Source organism: Loxodonta africana, chromosome 22, assembly GCF_030014295.1.
Source record: "Loxodonta africana isolate mLoxAfr1 chromosome 22, mLoxAfr1.hap2, whole genome shotgun sequence".
Taxonomy (NCBI): domain Eukaryota; kingdom Metazoa; phylum Chordata; class Mammalia; order Proboscidea; family Elephantidae; genus Loxodonta; species Loxodonta africana.
In genome coordinates, this window is record NC_087363.1 from 26,981,892 (window position 1) to 27,003,260 (window position 21,369).

Here is a 21,369-nt window from a genome sequence, read left to right on the forward strand (position 1 = left end):
CTGACTACTGCACAACAACAGTCCCCACTTGGATGTTCATGTTGTGATGTGTTGACTTAAAATTCCTTTAATTTAAAAATGTTTTTGTATTAAAAAAAAAAAAAGCCAAACGCTTTTAATAGTGAAAACACATTGTATTTCATTCAGTTTCCTGATTTTTTCTTATTTACAGAGTTCTGGTAAAATGTAATTATATGTTATAATTTCTCTTTTATCTTTATTTCAGCAAGGATTCACACAACATACTTTCTAGAAGTGTTGAGTGGATCATGATTTCCTCATGGATTTTTCCATGCTGACACTTCCATGGGGAAACCTAATTTAATTTGAATGCAACATGGACCTATTTATGCAATCACTTCAAGAATAAGATTCTTTGACAACAAAAGATACATAAAATCTTGCAAATATAATACAGTTGTAACATATCTTTCATCCTAAATCGAAGCTTTGTTAGGACTGGGACAGTCCAATAGTAACAGCCAGGCCCTAAAGGAAGCCTTGGGACTGGGAATGATTATTGAACATTAGGCTGCAATGCAGGGCTCCTAGTTCTTGTGGTGTTCCCACAACTCCTTCCTTATAAATCAGAGAGGAACAAGTGGGGTCCCTGGCATGTTTTTCCAACTAACATACATTGACCAAACTCTTAATTACCATTAAGTTCCCTTTAAGTCTGCATCATGGCACCCTTAAGTAACTGTAGGCAGAGTATAGATTCAACAGTCATGACCCCCTCCTTCCTCTTTCCACCCCACCCCCCATCCTCAGCTCTGTGGGGCCCCCATGACATAAAGTATCAGAGCCACAGTCTCAAAAGGACCTAGAATGGAAAACCCAAACTCAATCGTTTTCTTCCCACCTAATCGCACAATGTTATATAGGTGTGGCCAGACCTTTGTTGCTTATTCTTCCAAGTTTCTTAAAGGGCAGCCTTCTGGGTCTTCTCCTGGAAATGGTGGTCAGATGGATAGCTCTGTCCATAAACTAACCTTGGAGAAGTCATTCTCCCCTTGACTATAAGTGGTGCTTGTTGAACTGGCGCCCATGTTCATGCGCTGGTCCCAGGCCAGTGCTTGTTTCCCCACCACGCAGCCACGTGGGCAGCGCAGGGATGGGTTAGCTAGCACTTTGCAGTACTCTCTCCCTGTCCTTTGTTGCTGCCATGTTCCACCCACTTTAGTACTCACTAACACGTGCTTTATGAGGCAATGGCGGTTCAATGGTAGAATTCTCCCTTCCACTCAGGAGAACTAGATTCGATTCCCAGCCAATGCACCTCATGGGCAGCCACCACCCATCTGTCAGGGGAGGCTTGTGTGTTGCTCTGATGCTGAACAGGTTTCAGCAGAGCTTCCAGACTCATAAGGACTAGGAAGAAAGGTCTGGCAATCTACTTCTGAAAATCAGCCAATGAAAACCCTATGGATCATAATGGTCTGATCCATAACCCATCATGGGAATGGTGCAGGACCAGGCAGCCTTTTGTTCCTTTGTGCATGAAGTCACCATGAGTCAAGGATCAACTGGATGGCACCTAACAACAATAGTGCTTTAGAGGTGGACAGGGAGAAAAAGAATAATATGGCAGAATCCAATGCTTTTGCCTAGTGGTTGAGAGCTTGGCTACTAACCAAAAGGTTGGCAACTCAAATCTACCAGCTACTCCTTGGAAACTCTATGGGGCAGTTCTACTCTGCACTATAGGGTCTCTGAGTTAGAATCTACTCGACAGCAATGGGTTTGGTTTGGGGTTAAGGTGTTGGCAATTCACACTGTACTAGAATCAAACACTTCCTCTAGAGCAAGTGGCAAAGCCAGGGGCAGTTTGTGATGCTGCTCAAATAATCCGCCGTGGCAATTTTATTTGACTAACTACGAAAACCTTGAGAAATAATTTGGCCAGAGGAGAAAGATTAAAAAAATAAAAACTAGTCACCCAAGTTGGTTTTAACATATTTGGAGATTTTATTTCCTTATCCCAGTCTCTTAGTCTTTGCACTCTTTATATGGGTATTTGATCTCTGATTGCACACATTTACAATATGGAGGGAGACAGGGTGCAGAAAGTGACAAGCAATGGATATTATTAAATATCCATTACAAATCACTTTTCCAAATATATGAAATGTTCTCCAATATGATAAATTTGCCAAGTAGTTAAAAGAAAGCCACAAAGCAAAAATGAATTATATTTCTTTTTTTCAGCCTAATCTCTAATTTGAAAGCTTTTAGAAATGTTAGCACTACCAAGTAAGAAAAAGAGAAGAAACATGGAGGCAGATATCCTTCCAGCAGCTCCAGAAAGAAGAGGCTCCGTAGGACCAACCCATTTTATAAGGCAGCAGACAGAGTGGACCAGCAAAAGTGCAGCTTGGCAGAGTGAGCCCAGATCAGAGCCAGGGCTTGTTCCTGCCAACCCGTTTGTTGATCTCCCTGTATGTGCCGGGAGAGCCACTGCCAGGACACCAGGCACAAGCTGGATCTGCACCCAGGTCAACCCTGCAGCAGATGTGGGAACACAGAACCTCCAGCAGGACACAGAAATGGGTGGGGAGCCAACAGGATCAGGTGACTTGGGGATGTGGTCAGCTGCCCAGGAAGTCACGGACCAGTCCTGCAGATGGTTTCAAAGCAGGAACAAAGACCCTCACTGGCCCAGAACAGACCAAGGATGCCAAAGGAGAATTCTATCTGAGGCTGCTTGGAGAGACTCTGGATCAAGAATCCATAAGACCTGGCATGGGTATCAGGCCCCCAAACTAGGGTAGAAATTCCCTAAAGATGGAAGCTTCTATGAAACCTTCTGCTTTTGTGGAATATCTCAGTGGCCAGTGCTCTTGTGTTTGCTGAAGCCACAGCATTTTCCAGTGTACTGAGACAATCAAGCCCTTCCTCTAGAGGGCAGATATGTTAATGCTCAGGTGAGGGGCAAAGCCAGGGTGGCCTGTGGTGTTGTCCATTAGCCCTCCTTGAACCTCACAGGTATTGCAGTCAAGAGCCAAGTAACAGTCTCCTGGGGTAGCCAGCCGGCTTTGAAAATTCTAGAGTGGCAAATTCTGACCAATAACGTTGTTCGGATGCATCCTTTTCTGAGTTGTTTTTATTTTTCTCATTTCCTTTTTCTTCTTCAGTTTCTCTGTGGTCCTTTCAGTGGGGAAGCTGCACCTTTATTTCTTATACTTCCAAAAGGACCATCCACGTCAGAGAAGAGGCCTCAGAGGGAGAGAGCCCCCGAGGTTGTCTCGAGCAACACAGAAGACAGCTTCAAGCTCCCCTCTCTCCTCGTGAACGAAACCCACTGAGCCCAGCTAATACAACCCAAGTTCCTCAGGGTTTTCATGAGATCCCGGCGAAATCTCTCACCCACAAAAACGTAGAGCACAGGGTTCAGGCAACTGTGGAAAAAGGCGATGGTCTGAGTGACCTGGAAGCAGATGTCGATGTTGGTGGAAATGGCACAGTTGGAAATGAACATGGTGTAGGCATTGATGGTCTGTACCAGCAGGATGCAACTGTAGGGGAACTGGGATAAGAGGAAAGCAGTAAGGACAGTGATGGTCACCTTTAGGGCCTTGTGCTTGGATGACTTCTTGGCTTGTAGCAGGGTGTGAATGATGATGGTATAACAGCATGCCATGACCACAAGGGGAAGGAAGAACCCCACGATGACCTCTAGGGTCAGCACAGCTGACTTCACATTGGTGCTGTCCTTACTAGGGTAAACCATGGTGCAGACGGTCACATCAGATTCTCCCCTGACTTGGCTGTACAGGATTTCGGGGATGCAGAGCACAGCCGCGATCACCCAGATGGTGATACAAACCATTTTGCTGTACAGAAGCCTTTTCTGCCTCCAGTTCTGTGCTTTCATGGCCTGGGCAATGGCAATGTACCTGTCCACACTGATACACATGATCAGCAGCACGCAGCTGTAGAAGTTCATCTTGTACATGCTGTTGACCACTTTGCACGTGACGCTGTGGAATTTCCAATGGTCGGCAGCAGCAATGGCCCAGAAGGGAAGAGTGAGAAGAAAGAGAAGATCCGCAATTGCCAAATTCAAAAGAAACATGTCGGTCATGGTCTTCACTCTTGTGCAATACCAGTAGACAAGGATGACCAGACTGTTCCCCAAAGTCCCCACAATGAACACGAGCCAGTACAAGGGTGGGATGAAATAGCTCGCAAACTGCCGGACATTGCTTTTCTTGCAGAAGAAGTCAGTGAAGTCGTCGTGCATGTACTCGTACGCTTCAGAAGACGCTGAGTCATAGCTGTACTCATCAGACAAATTAAGGTTAAGGCTCTGCAATGGGACACAAGACAGCATTAGGTCAAGGACAATCTTTTGGAGGTCCTGTCTGATGGCAAAAGCATGGACCACCTGACCCTTCCAACTTCAAAATCCTATGATAAGACTAAAGAAACGTATGTGTAAGAACTAGGAATTCTGGCAGCATACACTTGGCTTGTAGCATCTTTCTTTATTTAACGAATGTTTTTGAGCATCTACAATGTGCCAGGTACTGTGCTAGGTGCTAAAGAACAGTGGTGAATAAGTCAGACATGGTTTCTGCTCTCCTTGAACTTACCTACTAGCAGAGGATACAGACCAGGAAATGAACATCTAGATAAGAAAGAGTACTTTGGGACCACTGACGAGCACAAATTTACTCAAACTTAGTGAATGGTTCTGATCACCCTTTCTCCTTTCTAACCTCCCAAAAAAGATCAGCAGAGGCTCCTAAACTTTTCTGGGTCACAGACCCTTCTGAGTCTCTGGAAAGCTATAGATCCTCTCCTCTGGAAGCACCAGCACACATGTGTACACACACGCATTCACACATGTATGTACACATACACATGCACACACACACACAAGCACCAGGACTGGCTACATAATTTGCAGGGCCCCTTGTTCTAAAATTATTAAGAATTTCAAGACAGCGAGCATTACATCAAGCAAGTGGCACACCCACGAAGCCAGGTTTGACTAACACACCCACTGGTACGTACATACACGTACAACACACACATTTGTGCACACACTCACATGTGCACAAATATGCCTACACTCATGCTCATGTGCTCATATACATATTCGCACCCATACATATTCAGACACACGTGCACATACTTGGGTACGTACGTACTCACCCACATCACACATTCACATGTACACACACACACTCCTTGTTACAGTTTCCTTGGTTCCTGGCCCTGAAGCCATCGGGAGACCCAGAAGCCATCCTAGAACCCCAGCTGAGGGAAGAGGAAATGTGGCCCAGATATGAGAACCCCAAGGCATGAGCGTATGACCTGAGCCATAATCTAGGATGAGGAGGGATGCAGGGATGGAGGCGTGAGTCAGTCCTGCCTCTGTCTTGTCTCAAAGCCACAGATCCTCAAACACGCATTTTCCCACCAGTCCCCATCCCAGGGCTCCGCTCAGGGCTCCTAAATTCTACCAGGGACCACCAGGTCTCCCTCCCTTCCTCCAAGTGACTGAAAAAAAAACAGTCCCTTCCAAATCCTGTCTCTACCCTTGTTTTTCCTTGGGCATATGCGATGGTCATCGTAAAATTAATCTGCATGCATTTTGACTCAAAGTTACTCCAGATACACAATAGGTTTTTATTTTGTTTTAAATATTACATATTTAATACTATCAAATGAGATGGCCAGATTACATCTCACATACTTTGGGCATGTTATCAGGAGGGACCAGTCCCTGGAGAAGGACATCATGCTTGGTAAAGTAGAGGGTCAGTGAAAAAGAGGAAGACCCTCAAAAAGATGGACTGACACAGTGGCTGCAACAATGGGCTCAAGGATAACAACGATTGTGAGGATGGGGCAGGACTGGGCAGTGTTTCATTCTGTTGTACATAGGGTTGCGTGATGAGTCGGAACCAACTCGACGGCACCTAACAACAACAACAAATAGTCAAGTATAAATATTATTGATATACTTAAATATTCTATGGAAACCCTGGTGGCATAGTGGTTAAGTGCTACGGCTGCTAACCAAGAGGTCGGCAGTTCGAATCCGCAAGGCGCTCCTTGGAAACTCGATCGGGCAGTTTTACTCTGTCCTATTATAGGGTCGCTATGAGTCGGAATCGACTCGACGGCAGTGGTTAAATATTCTATTGAAATACTAAAATATTCTCTACGAGTCTTCTATTAACTGTGTTCACCCTGTCTATGTTGTGTTGTTGTTAGTTGCCGTGAAGTCACTTCTGACTCAGGATGACCCCATGTGTGCGGAGTAGAAATGCTCCACAGGGTTTTTACGGCTGTGACCTTTTGGAAGCAGATTGCCAGTCCTGTCTTCCAAGGCGCCTCTGGGTGGGTTCGAACCACCAACCTTTCAGCTAGTAGTCCAGGGCTTAACTGTTGGTGTCACCCAGAGACTCCTCTCCTTGTCTAGATATATTGTCGGTTCCACCTGCTTCTAATAGAGTAGACCATGTCTGGGGTGGAATACCAATGGTTAAAGTAGTTGAGAATCTCTGCATATTGTATCTCCTTCTTTGAAATTCACAGTGCTTATGACCATATTAAAGGCTCTGAAAAGCCATGTGTGACTTGTTTTACCTGCACGTTAACATAGTAAAGGCTAATGAGAAGTCCCTCTGAATCTGCTGATTTTTGTTTAAAAATTTCCCAAATTTATCTGAACATGAGACCTGTTGCATATGTTTGTGCAGTGCTTATCAAGATATCAGGAGACCCTCAGTGGATATCAGGAAGCTGTTGTCTCCTGAATTCTGAGGCTCAACCCAAGAGCTAAGGGGATGAATCTATTTAGGCCCTGGCTGGCAGGACGTAGCAGGAGGACAGCCTGAGGTAGCCTGGATGACAACTCGGAAAATCTGGAATCTACTCCTGGCTCCACTTTTAGGATGTGACCAAGGGAAGGTCCTGCCACAAAGGAAAAGACCCCAGGGGGCTACATCATGTATCCTGAAATGGCCCAGTACTCCAAAGAGCTGAGGAAAACCCTCCTCCCATTTTACATGTGGTTACTCCCCAGGCCTGACTCGCCCTGCGGTTTATGTTTAAAGAGTTCCCTTCCAGCTTTGGCCATTGTCTGGAAACTTGGTCCTTGGGTAGACAGATCTCCTGGTGACACATATCTTAGTGAAGGTGCCAGCAGTGTTCTGTCGATGTGGGAGCCTGGAGCAGTGATGGCCTAGGGCTCTGAGCTCTGAGGCCCCAGGGAAGGTAATCTCAGGAGAGGTGGGCTCGGAGTAGACCGAGTGAAAGGACGTGCTTTGGGATGGAGGGAAGACTGTGGAAAGTACCAAAACCAAAAACCAAACCCGCTGCTGTCGAGTCAATTCTGACTCACAGCGACTCTATAGGACAGAGTAGAACTGCCCTGTAGAGTTTCCAAGAAGCGCCTGGCAGATTCGAACTCCTGACGTTTTGGTTAGCAGCCGTGGCACTTAACTATTATGCCACCAAGGTTTCTGTAGAACGCACAGAGACCAACAAATAGGAGCCCTGAAGCATTAAGAGGCTGGGAGAATGACTTATGGAGGAAAGTCAGTAAAGCCAGGCAGATGGGTAGGTGTCAACTGTGACTGCACACAGTGACTCAGGATGAAACTCTGCTCTTGTCAAGCTTTTTGAAAGTTATTTTTCCAAAAGGCGTTAATACACTCTCACATGAACCTGAGCCAAGCCTGTGAGGTAGGAGAGGCTGACAGCATCCCCACTCATAGTGAGGGCCTGGAAGTTCTCATAGAAGGAAGGAATTGCCTGCTCCACGGGGCTGTCAAACCAGCGCTCCTTCCATGGCGGGCGGTTTTAAGGAAAATGTGAAGAAGAGGAAAGAGAAGGAAGAAAGAAGAAGGGAAGGGATCCAAAAAGAGGCACACTTGACACAGACAACCTCGAAGAGATCAGTTGCCGTCAAGTTGACTCCAATTCATGGTAACCCCATGTGTGTCAGAGTAGAACTGTGCTCCCTTGGGTTTTCTTTTTTTCAATTGTGCTTTAGGTGAAAGTTTACAGAGCAAATTAGTTTCACATTCAACAATTTATACACAAATTGTTTTGTGACATTGGTTGCAATCCCTGTGATGTGTCACCATTCTCCCCTTCCCTATCCTGAGTTCCCCATTTCTATCCATGTGTTTTTCCTGTTCCTGCCTTCTTGTCATTGCTTTTGGGCAGGTGTTGCCCATTTGGTCTTGTATATATGATTGAACTAAGAAGCACATTCCTCGCGTGTGTTATTATTTATTTTACAGACCTGTCTAATCTTTGGCTGAAGGGTGAACTTTGGATCCATTAGGTTTTCAATGGCTGATTTTTCCCAAGTAGATCACCAGGTTTTCCTTCCAATGTGCCTCTGGGTGGACCTGAACCTTTCAGTTAGCAGCCAAATGTGTTAACCATTTGTACCACCATTAGCAACCTAGATCCTCCATTAGCAAAAGAATGAACTAGACCTTGTTTCTTCTTCAGCTATGAGGAGTGACCATTTGTTAGGGCAGACAGGAGCCTGTACCTCTCTAGAATGGTGTTTTGTTGAAAATGCAATTATCTCATTCCCTGTCAGGACTAAGATGGCGTGTTCATCCCAGGCTTGGGAAACATTCACTCTTTATTTCTCATTCACGGGCAATAAATATTGAAATGCATTCACTCGTTCAACAAGTATTTACTGAACAACTTCTACATTCCAAGCAAGGAAACAACTTCCAAAGGACACCATTAGAGTTGACAATAGAAATGGGCGAAGACATCAAAAAGTTTAACAGGCATGTGCTTGCCAGACCTTGGCCCAAGTCAGGCCTTTGATTGGGACAGGGTTGAGATATACAGGGATGACAGGAAGCCTGTTTACTTGTGGGGCACTAAAGCTGACCCTGAGGGTGGCCCAAAGCCCTCACCTTAGAGAGAGGAAGATGGAAAGAGAGAGAGAAGGGGAGGGGAAAGGTGGAGAGGGGAGAGGAGTAAGGAGAGGAGAGGGTAAGGAAGAAGAGCAGGGAGAGAAGTGCCTGTTACTGTCTACCCAAGTCGAGAATCCTGGTCCACAGAGGTCCCTTCTCCTTCACATCTCTATCATGCTAGATGCCTTTGAGCACAGAAGGTCATTACTGGGGTGATGTTGCCTCTTATCTGGGAGTGCCTTGCAGAGCCCAGTGTGTGTGTGAAAGATGAAAGGGTTGGGATCTTTTTCAAGGTCCCAAGTGAAACAGAATGACTGTCAGGCCCAGAAGCAGACCGGGCTCTGTTCCCACAGCCGCAGTGATGGAAAAGCAGATTCTAACCGCAGGAGGGAGCAACTGGGGAGGCAAGAAACTAGTGGGTCTAGTTCTCATCAGAAAAAGTAGGTGACCTACCTCACAGGACACGGGAACCCCGGGGCGGAAAGGGAAAGGAGGAAAGTGCCGGCACATTGAGGGGATTGCAAACCAATGCCACGAAAAAATTTGTTTAGATGTTTTTTAATAAGAAACAAATTTGCACTGTAAATTTTCACCTAAGGCACAATAAAGTTTTAAAAATTATATGTATATGCAATTATGTAGCTATAAATATGTAATGATAATCATTAGCATATCATGAATAATTTGTTTGACATAAACTATTTCAACCACCACTCTCCATAGATATATAAACCAACCACGTACTATGAAGGAGAGTTTGTTAGCTTCACTAAGAAAGCTTGATTTCAATGATGTGTATGTAAAACTGAGACTTTCCCTTTGAGAAAAGCAAACTCTTAGTGTTTTCATAAGCCACTTATGAATATAACGGAAGTATAAGAATTTGGTTTAATTCTGTAATTGATTAGTGTTGGCTATAAAATCATAAATGACTCTCTGGGTAATGATTTTACTCACTAATTTTTGTTAGGCTTTTAGTCTCTTTCAGAGAAATATATGCCATTATGTGTTTTTGTGGAAACCCTGGTGGCGTAGTGGTTAAGAGCTATGGCTGCTAACCAAAAAGTCGGCAGTTCGAATCCACCAGACACTCCTTGGAAACTCCACAGGGCAGTTCCACTCTGTCCTAGAGGGTCACTATGAGTTGGAATTGACTCAACGGCAACAGGTTTTTTGTTTTTTTTTTTTTAATGTGTTTTTGTAAGGCCTTCTTACTGTTATGTGAGAAATACAACTAATGTGTTCATCTTGGGTTTTTTAAAAAACAAATGAAATGGATTCTTCCTTGCCCTCTTTTGTCTGAATTTCAAAACAAACACACATAGAACTCAGCAAGTTCAAGTTTAAAGTCATAAAAATTCCTAGCTACTATTATGGATTGAATTGTGTCCCCCAAAATGTGTGTCAACTTGACTAGGCCATGATTCCCAGTATTGTGTGGTTGTCCTCCATTATGTGATCTGATTTAATTTTCCTATACCTTGTAAATCCTAACCTCTAAGATGTTAATGAGGCAGGATTAGAAGCAGTTCTGTTAATGAGGCAGGGTACAATCTACAGGATTAGGTTGTGTCTTGAGTCAGTCTCTTCTGAGATATAAAAGAGAGAAGTGAGCAGAGAGGAGAGGGACCTCATTACCACCAAGCAAGAAGAGCCAGGAGTGAAGTGCATCATTTGGACCTGGTGTCCTTGCACTGCGAAGCTCCTAGACCAGAGGAAGATTCATGACAAGGACCTTCTCCCACAGCCAACACAGAGAGGAAATCTTCCCCTGAAGCTGGTGCCCTGAATTTGGACTTCTAGCCTCCTAAACTGTAAGAGAATAAATTTCTGTTTGTTAAAGCCATCCATTTGTGGTATAACAGCACTAGATAGCTGTTATAGCAGCACTAGATAACCAAGAGAGCTACTAATAAAATTTAAAATAGCATTTTCCTCTCATCTTAACATCACACCCATAGCATCTCTGGCTCTTCAAATATGCAAAGCTCTCAGCGCTGGGCAAAAACCACCCTGTGACTGGCACTGCTCAACTGAGAGCTTACCCTGGGAAACTGAATGGAGAAATCCTTCCCCTACAATGGATTCCTTCCTACACCCCAAAAAGGGCAAGAGGATTGTGAGCTTGGGGGAGGCTGAGGAGCATGGCTGTACTCACTGTGAGTTCTGTGGGTGTCATGGTGGGTCAGATGCAAGCCTGCTTCTGGGAAGAGAGGACAAAAATAAGAAAGACGATTTGATTGTAAATGAATAGTAACCACCAAACAGCAAAAGATGGAGATTAAATATCAACTCTGTTCATGGTCATAAAAAAAAAAAAAAAAATCCCAAGCAAGAGTTAGAGCCCATGTTATATCAAGTCAGATATTCTAGATTTCAAATCATCTTGGTTGTTGACATAGAAATGAAAGAAACTTCTCCTTTGAAGCTATCGTTCATCTCTTTGAACCTGGTAGAGCATTTTCCCATCCACAGATGAGGAACAGTGACAGGGCCACTGAGGCTTTTAAGTTTTTCCTGGGATATCCTGTTTACATCAGCTCGTTTTTCTCTTGTGTCAACTTCTCTGTCAGGCTCTGTTTTGATGAATGCCTTCCTCCCTTCCCCTGCTCCATCACTTGTATTTTATCAACTAAGGGGCTTGATAAATATGAGGATGGCAGTGGTTGATTTGAGAATGCTCTGGGCTCCCCGACTCTGCATGGGCCCTTTTCGGGGTAACTGTAATGGTGCTCACACATGTCAGGGTCCCTCTCCAGCACCTACCTGAGCTGCATGCTCCATCAGAGAGCTCAGGTCAAAAAGATGGGCACTTTTTTCTCTTTGCCCTAGGACTCTACCAGCAAAAGGAAGTACTAGGCCTGTTTTCCAAAGAGGAAGATTCACATTCCCTAATGCAAAGGGCCTCAGAGCTTACTGGAATAAATCTCTGTTGCTGTTTTCAGCCTCTTTAAAACTCACCTCTCTATAACCAGGGGAACAACTTACTCCCTTCACAGAAGGGCTCTGTGCCAGAGCTGGCATTTCATTTTATACCCCTAGTGAGTATATTCCAAAGAAGCAAATCCAGTTCCATATCCCAAGCTTCTAGAAGAAAATACTCTCCCTTGTAAATCCAAACCTAGCCTGTTGACTTCCTTTCTGTAACATCTGACCAGTTCTACTTTTCTGAAAGTACAGTTGTTTTTAAAATACAGCGTGTGGCACAACCACTTTGGAAACCAGTTTGGCAGTTTCTTAAGAAGTTAAACACATGCTTACCATGTGATCCAACCACTTCACTCCTAAGCATTTACCCAAGAGAATTGAAAACATATGTCCACACAAACCCTTGCACGCAAATGCTCTTAGTAGCTTTATTTGTAATAACCAAAACCTGGAAACAACCCAAATGTTAATCAATTAATGAATGGATGAACAAAATATCCATATAATGGAATAAGGAACGAACTACTGATACAGGCAACAACACAGATGAACCTCAAAATAATTATGCTAAGTGAAAGAAGCCAGGCAAAAAGAGTACATACTGTACATTCCCATTTATATAAATTCTAGAAAATGAAAACTAATCTATAGCGACAGAAAGCAGATCAGTGGTTCCCTGGGAGGGGTGCCGGGGGCATAAGGAAACCTTTGGGGGGATAGATATGTTCCCTATATTGATTGTATGATGGTTTCTCAGGTGTATATATATGTCAAAACATATATTCTGCACTTTAAATATTTGCAGTTTTTTACAAGTCAATTGCATCTCAATAAAGCTGCTAAAGTTAAAAAAAAAAAAAGATATAATTAAAACTTTCTGGCTTTCTTCACTCCTCAGATTCATAACTGGCTGTCAGCAGGCAAGGAAGAAGGCGGCCTTGAACCGCCTGCTTGTACCCTCCTGGCCAGCAGCCTCTCAAAAGTGCCTTTGAGGATTGTGGGTTGTTATACTGGAATTGAGGAATTAATATGAGCTCATTATTTTAAAGATTAGATTAGATAAAGATAGAATATAGATGTGTGTGTGTGTGTGTGTGTGTTTCACGCACACATTTCCTGACTCTGTTGAGAGGCCCTAAAAGCAATGACGCACAGCAGAGTGAGCTCCCAGTGCTTTGACCTTGGTTTCTCAATATTGTTCTCCTCCAAAAGGAACCAAGGCTTCTTGGAAAAATGCCCAATTCCAGAGCTGGGATAGGGAAAGTACAAGATGAGCGTGGAAGAGCTTTTGCCCTAGAAAGCAAGGAAGTGCTCAGAGGATCAGGGGACGTGTCAAAAAGATATAACCCAAAACTCATTGCCTTCAAGTCGATTCCGACTCATAGCGACCCTATAGGACAGAGTAGAACTGCCCTGTAGGGTTTCCAAGCAGTGCCTGGTAGATTCAAACTGCCAGATTTTTGGTTAGCACTTAACCACTCTGCCACCAAATATAGGCGCCAGAAAAAAGAAAAAAAAAAAAAGACAGGCACCAACTTGATTGGGCTTCCACAGACCAAGTCTGAGGCAATTTGAGCATCAAAATAAATAATGATAGTGATTATGGCATACTCCATAAAATGAGAATCCAGACTGATACAAATAATAAAGAAATAAATGGGGGAGAAGAGGAAGTTCTTCCTTACAGTCCCAGCTAATAAATACAGGAGAAATGATAGAACTGGAAAATCATCAACGGATGCTGAAATCGGTGAATTGTCTGATGAGGAATAGGATATTTACTTAGTCTTAAAGGATCGCTCCCAAAATTACATATTAATTACACATGCAGAATAATTACTGTGGAGAAACCCAGAGGATACCAACTTAAACCAGTCTTCAAACCCAATGCCATTGACATGGGAGCAAAATGACATCACGACGACTAAAAAGAGCAAAGTCAGGAGGGAAGACATAGCATCCCTTTACCGGTATCCTGACGAAAAGCACTAACCTAACAGTGAGGAAGCCTCAGACAAGCCCAAAATGGGGAACTTTCTGCAAAGGAGCTAGCTGATATTCTTCAAAAATATCAAGGTCAAAGTGACACAAAGGAAGATGGAAGAACTGTCCCAGATTCAGGTAGACTAAAGAGACTGGAGTCACAGGGTGGCATAAACAATTAAACACTTGGCTGCTAAGCGAAAGGTTGGTGGTTCAAGTCCACCCAGAGACACCTCAAAAGAAAAGTCTGGTGATCTACTTCCAAAAAATCAGCCACTGAAAACCCTGTGGCACAGTTCTACTGTGACACACACAGAGTGAGTTAGAGCCCACTTGATGGCAACTGGTTTAAAGAGATTGGAAACTAGATGCACTCCACGATCCTGGAGTGGAGGGAAAGGTAATTGTAAAAGACGCTATTGGGAGATCGAGGGAATTTTAATATGAACTATGAATTAGGTAACAGTATTGAATCCATGTTAAATTTCCTGATTTTCCTAATTGGATTGTGGTTTTATAGGAGACAGTTTTTGTTCTTAGGAACTTCACCTTGAAGGAGCCCAATGTCTTCAGCATTTTCTCAAGTGATTCAGGGGAAAAATGTATATTTTATGTATATGTGTACGTGGGTATAAAATATATATATGTATGTATATGTGTATATATATATATATATACACACATACTTATATGGATGGATCCTGGCTGAAAACAGAGAATACCAGAAAGATGTTTACCTATGTTTTGTTAACTATGCAAAGGCATTTGACTGTGTGGATCATAACAAGTTATGGATAACATAGCGAAGAATGGGAATCCCAGAACACTTAATTGTGCTCATGAGGAACCTGTACATAGATCCAAGAGGCAGTCATTCGAACAGAACAAGGGGATACTGAGTGGTTTAAAGTCAGGAAAGGTGTAGGTCAGTGTTGTATCCTTTCACCATACCTTTTCAATCTGTATGCTGAACAAATAATCCGAGAAGCTGGACTACATGAAGAAGAACGGGGCATAAGGATTGGAGGAAGACTTATTAACAACCTGCATTATGCCGATGACGCAGCCTTGCTTGCTGAAAGTAAAGAGGACTTGAAGCATCTACTGATTAAGATTAAAGACTACGGGCTTCAGTATGGATTACCCTTCAACATAAAGAAAACAAAAATCCTCAGACCAGTAAGCAACCTCATGATAAATGAAGAAAAGATTGAAGTTGTCAAGGATTTAATTTTACTTGGATCTGCAATCAACATCCGTGGAAGCAGCAGTCAAGAAATCAAAAGATGCATTGCACGTTCACTTAAAGCTCAATAAAAATTATTTAAAAAAAAAAAAAAAAGATGCGTTGCATTGGGCAAATCTGCTGCAAAAGACCTATTTAAAGTGTTGAAAAGCAGTGATGTCACCTTGAAGACTAAGGTGCACCTGACCCAAGCCATGGTCTTTTCGATCACCTCATATGCATGTGAAAGCTGAACAATGAATAAGGAAGACTGAAGAAGAATTGATGCCTTTGAAATGTGGTGTTTAGAAAGAATACTGGATATACCATGGACTGCCAAAAAAATAAAACAAATCTGTCTTGGAAGAAGTACAGCCAGGATGCTCCTTAGAAGGAAGGATGGCAAGACTTTGTCTCCCATACTTTGGACATGTTACCAGGAAGGGCCAGTCCCTAGAGGAGGACATCAGGCTTGGTAGAGGGTCAGTGAAAATGAGGAAGACCCTCAACAAGATGGATTAACACAGTGGCTGCAACAGTGGGCTCAAACATAGCAATGATTGTGAGGATGGCGCAGGACCAGGCAGTGTTCCGTTCTGTTATACATAGTGTCACTGTGAGTCAGAACCTACTCGATGGCACCTAGCAACAACACGTATGTGGGTGGGATCCCTGGTGGAACCGTGGTTAAGAGCTCAGCTACTAACCAAGAGGTCAGCAGTTCGAATCTTCCAGCCACTCCTTGGAAACCCTGTGGGGCAGTTCTACTCTGTCCTATAGGGTCACTATGAGTAGGAATTAACAGCAATGGGTTTGGTTTTGGGGGGTTATTATAAAAGTAACAGGTTTTTGCAGGAAATTTGGCAAATACACTAAGAGCATCACATAGACTTCGCACTAATACAAAGAGGCCACCAAGATTATTAGGGAAAAAGGCAGGGTGCAAAAGACTATGTTGAGTGATCACTAAAAATACATATGTGTAAGGATATACACATCTCTGCTGATTGATACTGAAACGGTTTCTGGAAGGAGACCGAACAATGATTACCAGTGTACAGTAAGACTTTCATTCTTCCCTTTAGGTTTTGCAAACGGTTTAAAAGTTTTACCTTGTACATATAATTTTAAGAGGGATCATAAAAATAACTTGTCCACGTTCGGAAAAAGAAGCCCCCATGCTCTTCCGTTCAGCACACCTGTTTGCAAAGCTTGTGGGAGGGAGGAACTTACCATCTACCCCAGCTAGGCAGGAGAAGAAATTAGGGCTGAAAGAACAATTCTAGTAATTAAAGTTGCAGTGAAGGCTACTTTTTTGCAACTTTCAGATCCCACACTAGCTTTTTTAAAAAGGTTTGTTGTTCTTCAATTATCAATACATTTGGGCTCCTAGAGAATATGGAGAGAGTCAGAGAGTAAAAGGAAAACACATCCACCCCTATTCTCACCATCTGAAGACGCCCCTAACGACCTTGAGCTCTATTGCTTTCTAGTTTTTTCAGAATACTTTGAGAAAATTCTATTCCACCAGCTGCAAAGTCTCAGAGCTTGCTTTCGTTTTTCTTCTTACCCCCGAGAAGGAGGGAAAAACAGAAGGAGGAAAAAACCCACACCTGACAAAACATGCTGAAAGTAATGCATCTCTCAACTGTCTGTTGGGAATAACCTAGCGTTTACCTCAGGGCTGCTCCAAACCTCTCCTCTCATGGCTCGCGGTGGCCTCATCTGGGTGCTGTGGCCGCCCAAATCTGAAACACCAGCCCCTGTGTTTGTAGCGTGGTGAGCTGGAGTAGGGGTGAAAGCACACCGGCCAGAAGTCAAAGCCCACTTCTGCCCCTTGGTCCTTTTCTGGCTGTAGGACCTTGGTAAGAAGTAAACATCCTCATGGAGCCTCAGTTTCCTCATCTGTAAAATAGGTGCGATAGCTTGGCCTACCCCAAGGGCTTGTTGTGAGGGTCAAGGGCAATGCTGTGTGTGAATGCTCTTTGCAGAATGCAGAGAACTTTGTGAGAGCGCAGGAACATCCTGCAGCCCGTGGTGTTCACCTATCGAATGTGCCTTGAGCACCTAATACACTTGCTTGGCTTTAACAGTGTTTGAGCCAAGATCTGTGTTCCCAAGAAGCTCACAGTCAAGTGCAGTGGGTACTCATGTCTGCAAATACTGACAATGGTAAATGCTACGAGATACTGCAGGAATCGGAAGGAGAGAATCATGTCCCAGTGCTGGAGAAAATTCAGGAGGGCTTCGCTGAGGTGGTGACATTTTTGCTGGCCCTTGAAGGCCGGAGAGAATGTAGAAATGTGATGATGTAAGAGAACGTTGGTACAGGACAAGGAAGCATATCAACAAAAGCATGAAAGCTAGAAAAAGTGGGATGTGTGCAGGGCCTCAGAGGTAGAGGAAAAGGAGAGCTGCTTTTTCCAAGAGTGAAACATCCTCATTAGAAGAGTCAGCCTGGAAATACTTGTGTGCCATTCATGGGTGCAGCATGTTGGCAGACTCCATTACTAGCCAACCATTGTTTTTGTATTCTCTGCTGTCCTCAAGTAACCAACAAGACAGTCAGCATGGAAGGGATCAATAGCTAGCATGCCCGTGCCTGCTGTGGGCATGGCCCCTTACCATGGCCGAACCCCTGCTGCCTGCAGTGGCCCAGTAAATGTGACACTGACAAGAGCCAGACACATAGGTCCTTACTGTGATCTTTGTCCAGTGTGCTACTCGGGGGCTGACTCATGTTGTGTAGCTTTTGTAGCTGTTTTTTCCTTGCAGGGTGTGGGGGCTCTGCGCAGCCCATAAGGCCGTGTGCTCTCCAAGCCTGGGGCAGGCGCCCGCCTCCCTCCCACAGGGGCTACGCTGGGTCCAGGCCAGCCTAACCAGGCCTGCATGAGCTTGGTGCAAGCCTAAAGTGGGGTGTACGCAAGGGAGCTTCAGGACAGAAAAGCAGATATTGGAAGAAAGAGGCTCCAAGACTCCAAGTGCTGAAATGGAAAATTAACTTAGGTTTGTTCAACAAAAGGAGTCCCTGAGTGGCACAAACAGTTAATGTGCCCGGCTGCTAACCAAAAGGTTGGAGGTTCCAGTTTGCTCAGAGGAGCCTCGGAGGAAAGGCCTGGCGATTTCCTTCCCAAAAAATCAGCCACTGAAAAGCCTATGAAGCACAGTTGTACTCTGACACACATGGGGTTGCCATGAGTTGAAACTGACTCAACGGCAGCTGGTTTGGGTTTTTTGTTGTTGCTGTTCAGCAAAGGGAGGGAGGAAATATTCCTGTGGACTCTTGCTGCAAGCGCTGCCTTTCAATTCAGCACTCAGCTACCGCTTACCTGTGGGTCAGTGAATTCCCAACTCCAAATCGTGAGTGTGCTTAAAATAACTCTGCTTTTTTCAGATCATAAAGAAGTATTTTCTCAAGGCAAAACAATCTCCAAACTGCAGACACACACACAAAAGAAAAAAACCCTTTCCTAGTTGAGCCATTGTTCACATTCTGAGGCACACCATTTTGGAATTTTTCCGTGTAACACACCTTATGTGCACACACACGCACACACACTTAATGGAAAAGGTATTGTACTACACATACCATTTTCTACCTTGCTTTTCTACTTCACAGTCTCTCACAGCCCCCTTTCCACACCAACTCCACACACAGCTATCACATCGAACAGCTGCCAAGTATGCCTGAATACACGATGACAAATTTAACCAGTCACCTCTTGATGCAAAGGTCGGCTAGTTCTGATTTTTCATTGCTATGAGGAATGCTACCAAAAACATCCTTTCCGTGGGGTGGCCTCTCAGACCAGAAGATCTCACGGGGCCTTCATATCCTCAGCCCCTGGCCACCTTCTTGTCACCTGTCCCCAAACACCTGCTTCTCCTTCCTTTAAAGTAAAAATTACAGACTGCCTGAACTAAGCTTTTTGTGAGTGTGTGGTGGGGGGGAGGTGGTGGTGAGGGGGAGCCTTACTACTCATCCTGGAAGTCTGGGCAGGGCACAACCCAATTCACCTTTGCCTTCCTGGAAGCTTCTAGCGAAGTACCTGGTGCCTAGTCGGCATCCATGCCCTGAACAAGTGAGTGAAAGCTTGAGTTTTGGAGGCCACCACGCAGTACATGACGGAGCACACAGGCGACACGGGGACAAGTGAGGAGGGAGGGAGGGCGATACTCACAGCCTCAGGAGGGCAGCGCAGGAGGCTCCAGGAGAGAGGGGCCCCAGCAGCTTCCAGTATCTGGGGCAGGGCTGGGCTGCTCTGCTGCCTGAGTTGCTGGCCAGGCCTTCTCTGAGCTCTGAGTAGACAATCGCTATCAAAACAACAGAAAGGAAGCTGATCCACCCTGCTTGTGTTGCCACTGGTGGGGTAGCCCGGGAGGGTGGGGAGTCACCTGCTGCAGCTTCCAGCAGTCAACAGAGTTGATCATTTGCAACCAGAAATGATAAGCTGAGAACTGCTGGGCTAAGGGAAAACCATCTCCTCTGAAGACGAACCTCATTTATTTCCTAGAGAGCACTGCAGTTTGCAGGGAATGGGGAAGTGGGCAGTCCTGTCGAGAGAAGTCAGCCTCGCTGGGCTTGCAAAGATGTGCGTTTACAAATGTCCCTGGGTGGGTGGTGGTATCTGAGCAGGCGTGTGTGAGATTGCCACTCCAGCACTGTCCATCACAAGGTAACCCTTTCGGGCCTTGATGGATGTACCTGAACCCTTTATAGCTGTGCAGTCCAATACAAGTAGCTACTAGTCAGATGCAGCTGTTTAAAGTTAATTAAAATTTTCTGAGTAAATTAAAAAGTGCCTTGGTTACACTGGCTACATTTTGAAAGTCTCAGGTGGCAAGTGGCTACCACAGTGGACAGCGCAGATACAGAACATTTCCATCACCACAGAAAGTTCTATAGGAGAGCGCTGCTCTAGAAAGTTGTGTGCGTGATAACATGGCTACAGACAAACCGAGTGCTGGAGTCCACGTGCTCTAGGAGGCCACACAGTCTTTGGAACTGGAGCCAAAAGCATTAGTGTTTTATTTCAAAGCGACCAGTGTAAGTCACCTACATCAGCACTTACAACATGCTTCGTCTTATTAATCTTGAGTGTTTTGATGAAATTTGGAAACGTCTAAAGGTCACATGGCATAGTGGTAGTGGTAACAGCGCGGTTGCAAACCACCAGGAGCTCTTTGGAAACCCTGTGGGGCAGTTCTACTCTGTCCTACAGAGCCGCTATGAGTCGGAATCGACTCGACAGCAATGAATTTGGGTGAAAGGTCACATGAAATGGTACACTTTTCACCAAGCTCACAGATGTCTTTATGTTCATGGCTACAGTGAGGACTTTGGTCATAATGTGATTAAAGATACTTTATCATTATTTTGACAAAGACCTCCTTTTTATATTTTTGTCCTGGGGAAAAATGACAGCTACACTCTAGTGGAGACAGATTTCCTCTTTCAAGTGTATTTATGGTCCTGTGGACCCTGTGACATCCCCAACAGTGGTCCTTCCCCAGCACGTGACCTCTCGTCTCAGAACCCAGTGATGCCTAAGACGCAGTGGGATTCATTATCTCAATGGGAAAAGGCCAAAAAAGGAGCCCCCTCACCAACTAGAAACTGTGAGCAGTAAGAACGAAAGGCATGGTTGATTCACCAGCTTGAGGGACCTGCAGTATGAGTAAGCCCTGAAATTCCCTGACCTCTCACAAATAGGGTCTGAAACGGTTCATAACCAAGGATCTGCCAAATGCTCTCATTACCTCCCTCTAAATTGGCAAGTCATGAGAGAAAAGGAAAGAGGCAATACAGGGAAGAGAAGGCTCCCTTCCTGACTTTCTGTCTGGCTTTGGGCACGGGGCAGGGGTGGATTTGTTTCTCCCCTGTGTTTCCATTTCTCCACACATAAAACGTGGCACAGTAGCTTGATCATGTCCATGGAAAGCAGCTTCAGGAGGGTGAGGCAAGCATCATTGCAAGTGCTCTTGGCTTGGAAGATGCCATGTTCTCACCTTCTTCACCAGGTAAGAGCATCCCAAGAAGATATTGTTTGCCCGCTAGATGGTTGGGGTGAGGCTGGTGAAAGGAAGGAAAGGCAGTTGGGGAAGGAGTAGTGATGCCATTGTGGGAAGATTCCCTCCACTCATGGTCTCCCGAGGTCCAGGGGAGCATCCAGGGTTGGAGGGGCTGCTGTAGAACCCCTAACCCCTTTTCTGGGATGAAGAAAGAGGTCCTTAGGCTGGGGAAGCCTCCCTAAGATGGGAGGAAGTGGTAGAGAGAGCTTCTGATTTCTCAAGGGAACCCAGGGAAAATGGGATTCCCTT

At 44.7% G+C, this 21,369-nt stretch overlaps 2 protein-coding genes across 4 annotated transcripts in view; one reads left to right on the forward strand and one right to left on the reverse strand.

The window, feature by feature from the left end:
* The window catches only part of LZTFL1 (leucine zipper transcription factor like 1), a 110,424-nt gene that overhangs the window by 19,936 nt on the left and 69,119 nt on the right, over positions 1-21,369 (forward strand). The gene's annotated exons all lie outside the window — the stretch shown is intronic.
* CCR9 (C-C motif chemokine receptor 9) lies at positions 146-19,552 on the reverse strand. Of its 3 annotated transcripts, none has more exons than XM_023547795.2 (4): positions 19,444-19,552; positions 19,230-19,362; positions 11,071-11,109; positions 146-4,309 (listed from the first exon to the last, which is right to left on the reverse strand). In XM_023547795.2, the coding sequence occupies exons 3-4, from the start codon at positions 11,089-11,091 to the stop codon at positions 3,218-3,220; spliced, it is 1,113 nt and encodes a 370-aa protein (XP_023403563.1). In that variant the 5' UTR covers positions 11,092-11,109; positions 19,230-19,362; positions 19,444-19,552; the 3' UTR covers positions 146-3,217. The 3 variants fall into 3 exon arrangements, with proteins under 3 accessions (XP_023403563.1, XP_023403562.1, XP_010588169.1); XM_023547794.2 differs by having other exon boundaries at positions 11,071-11,112; XM_010589867.3 differs by having other exon boundaries at positions 11,071-11,115; positions 19,444-19,551.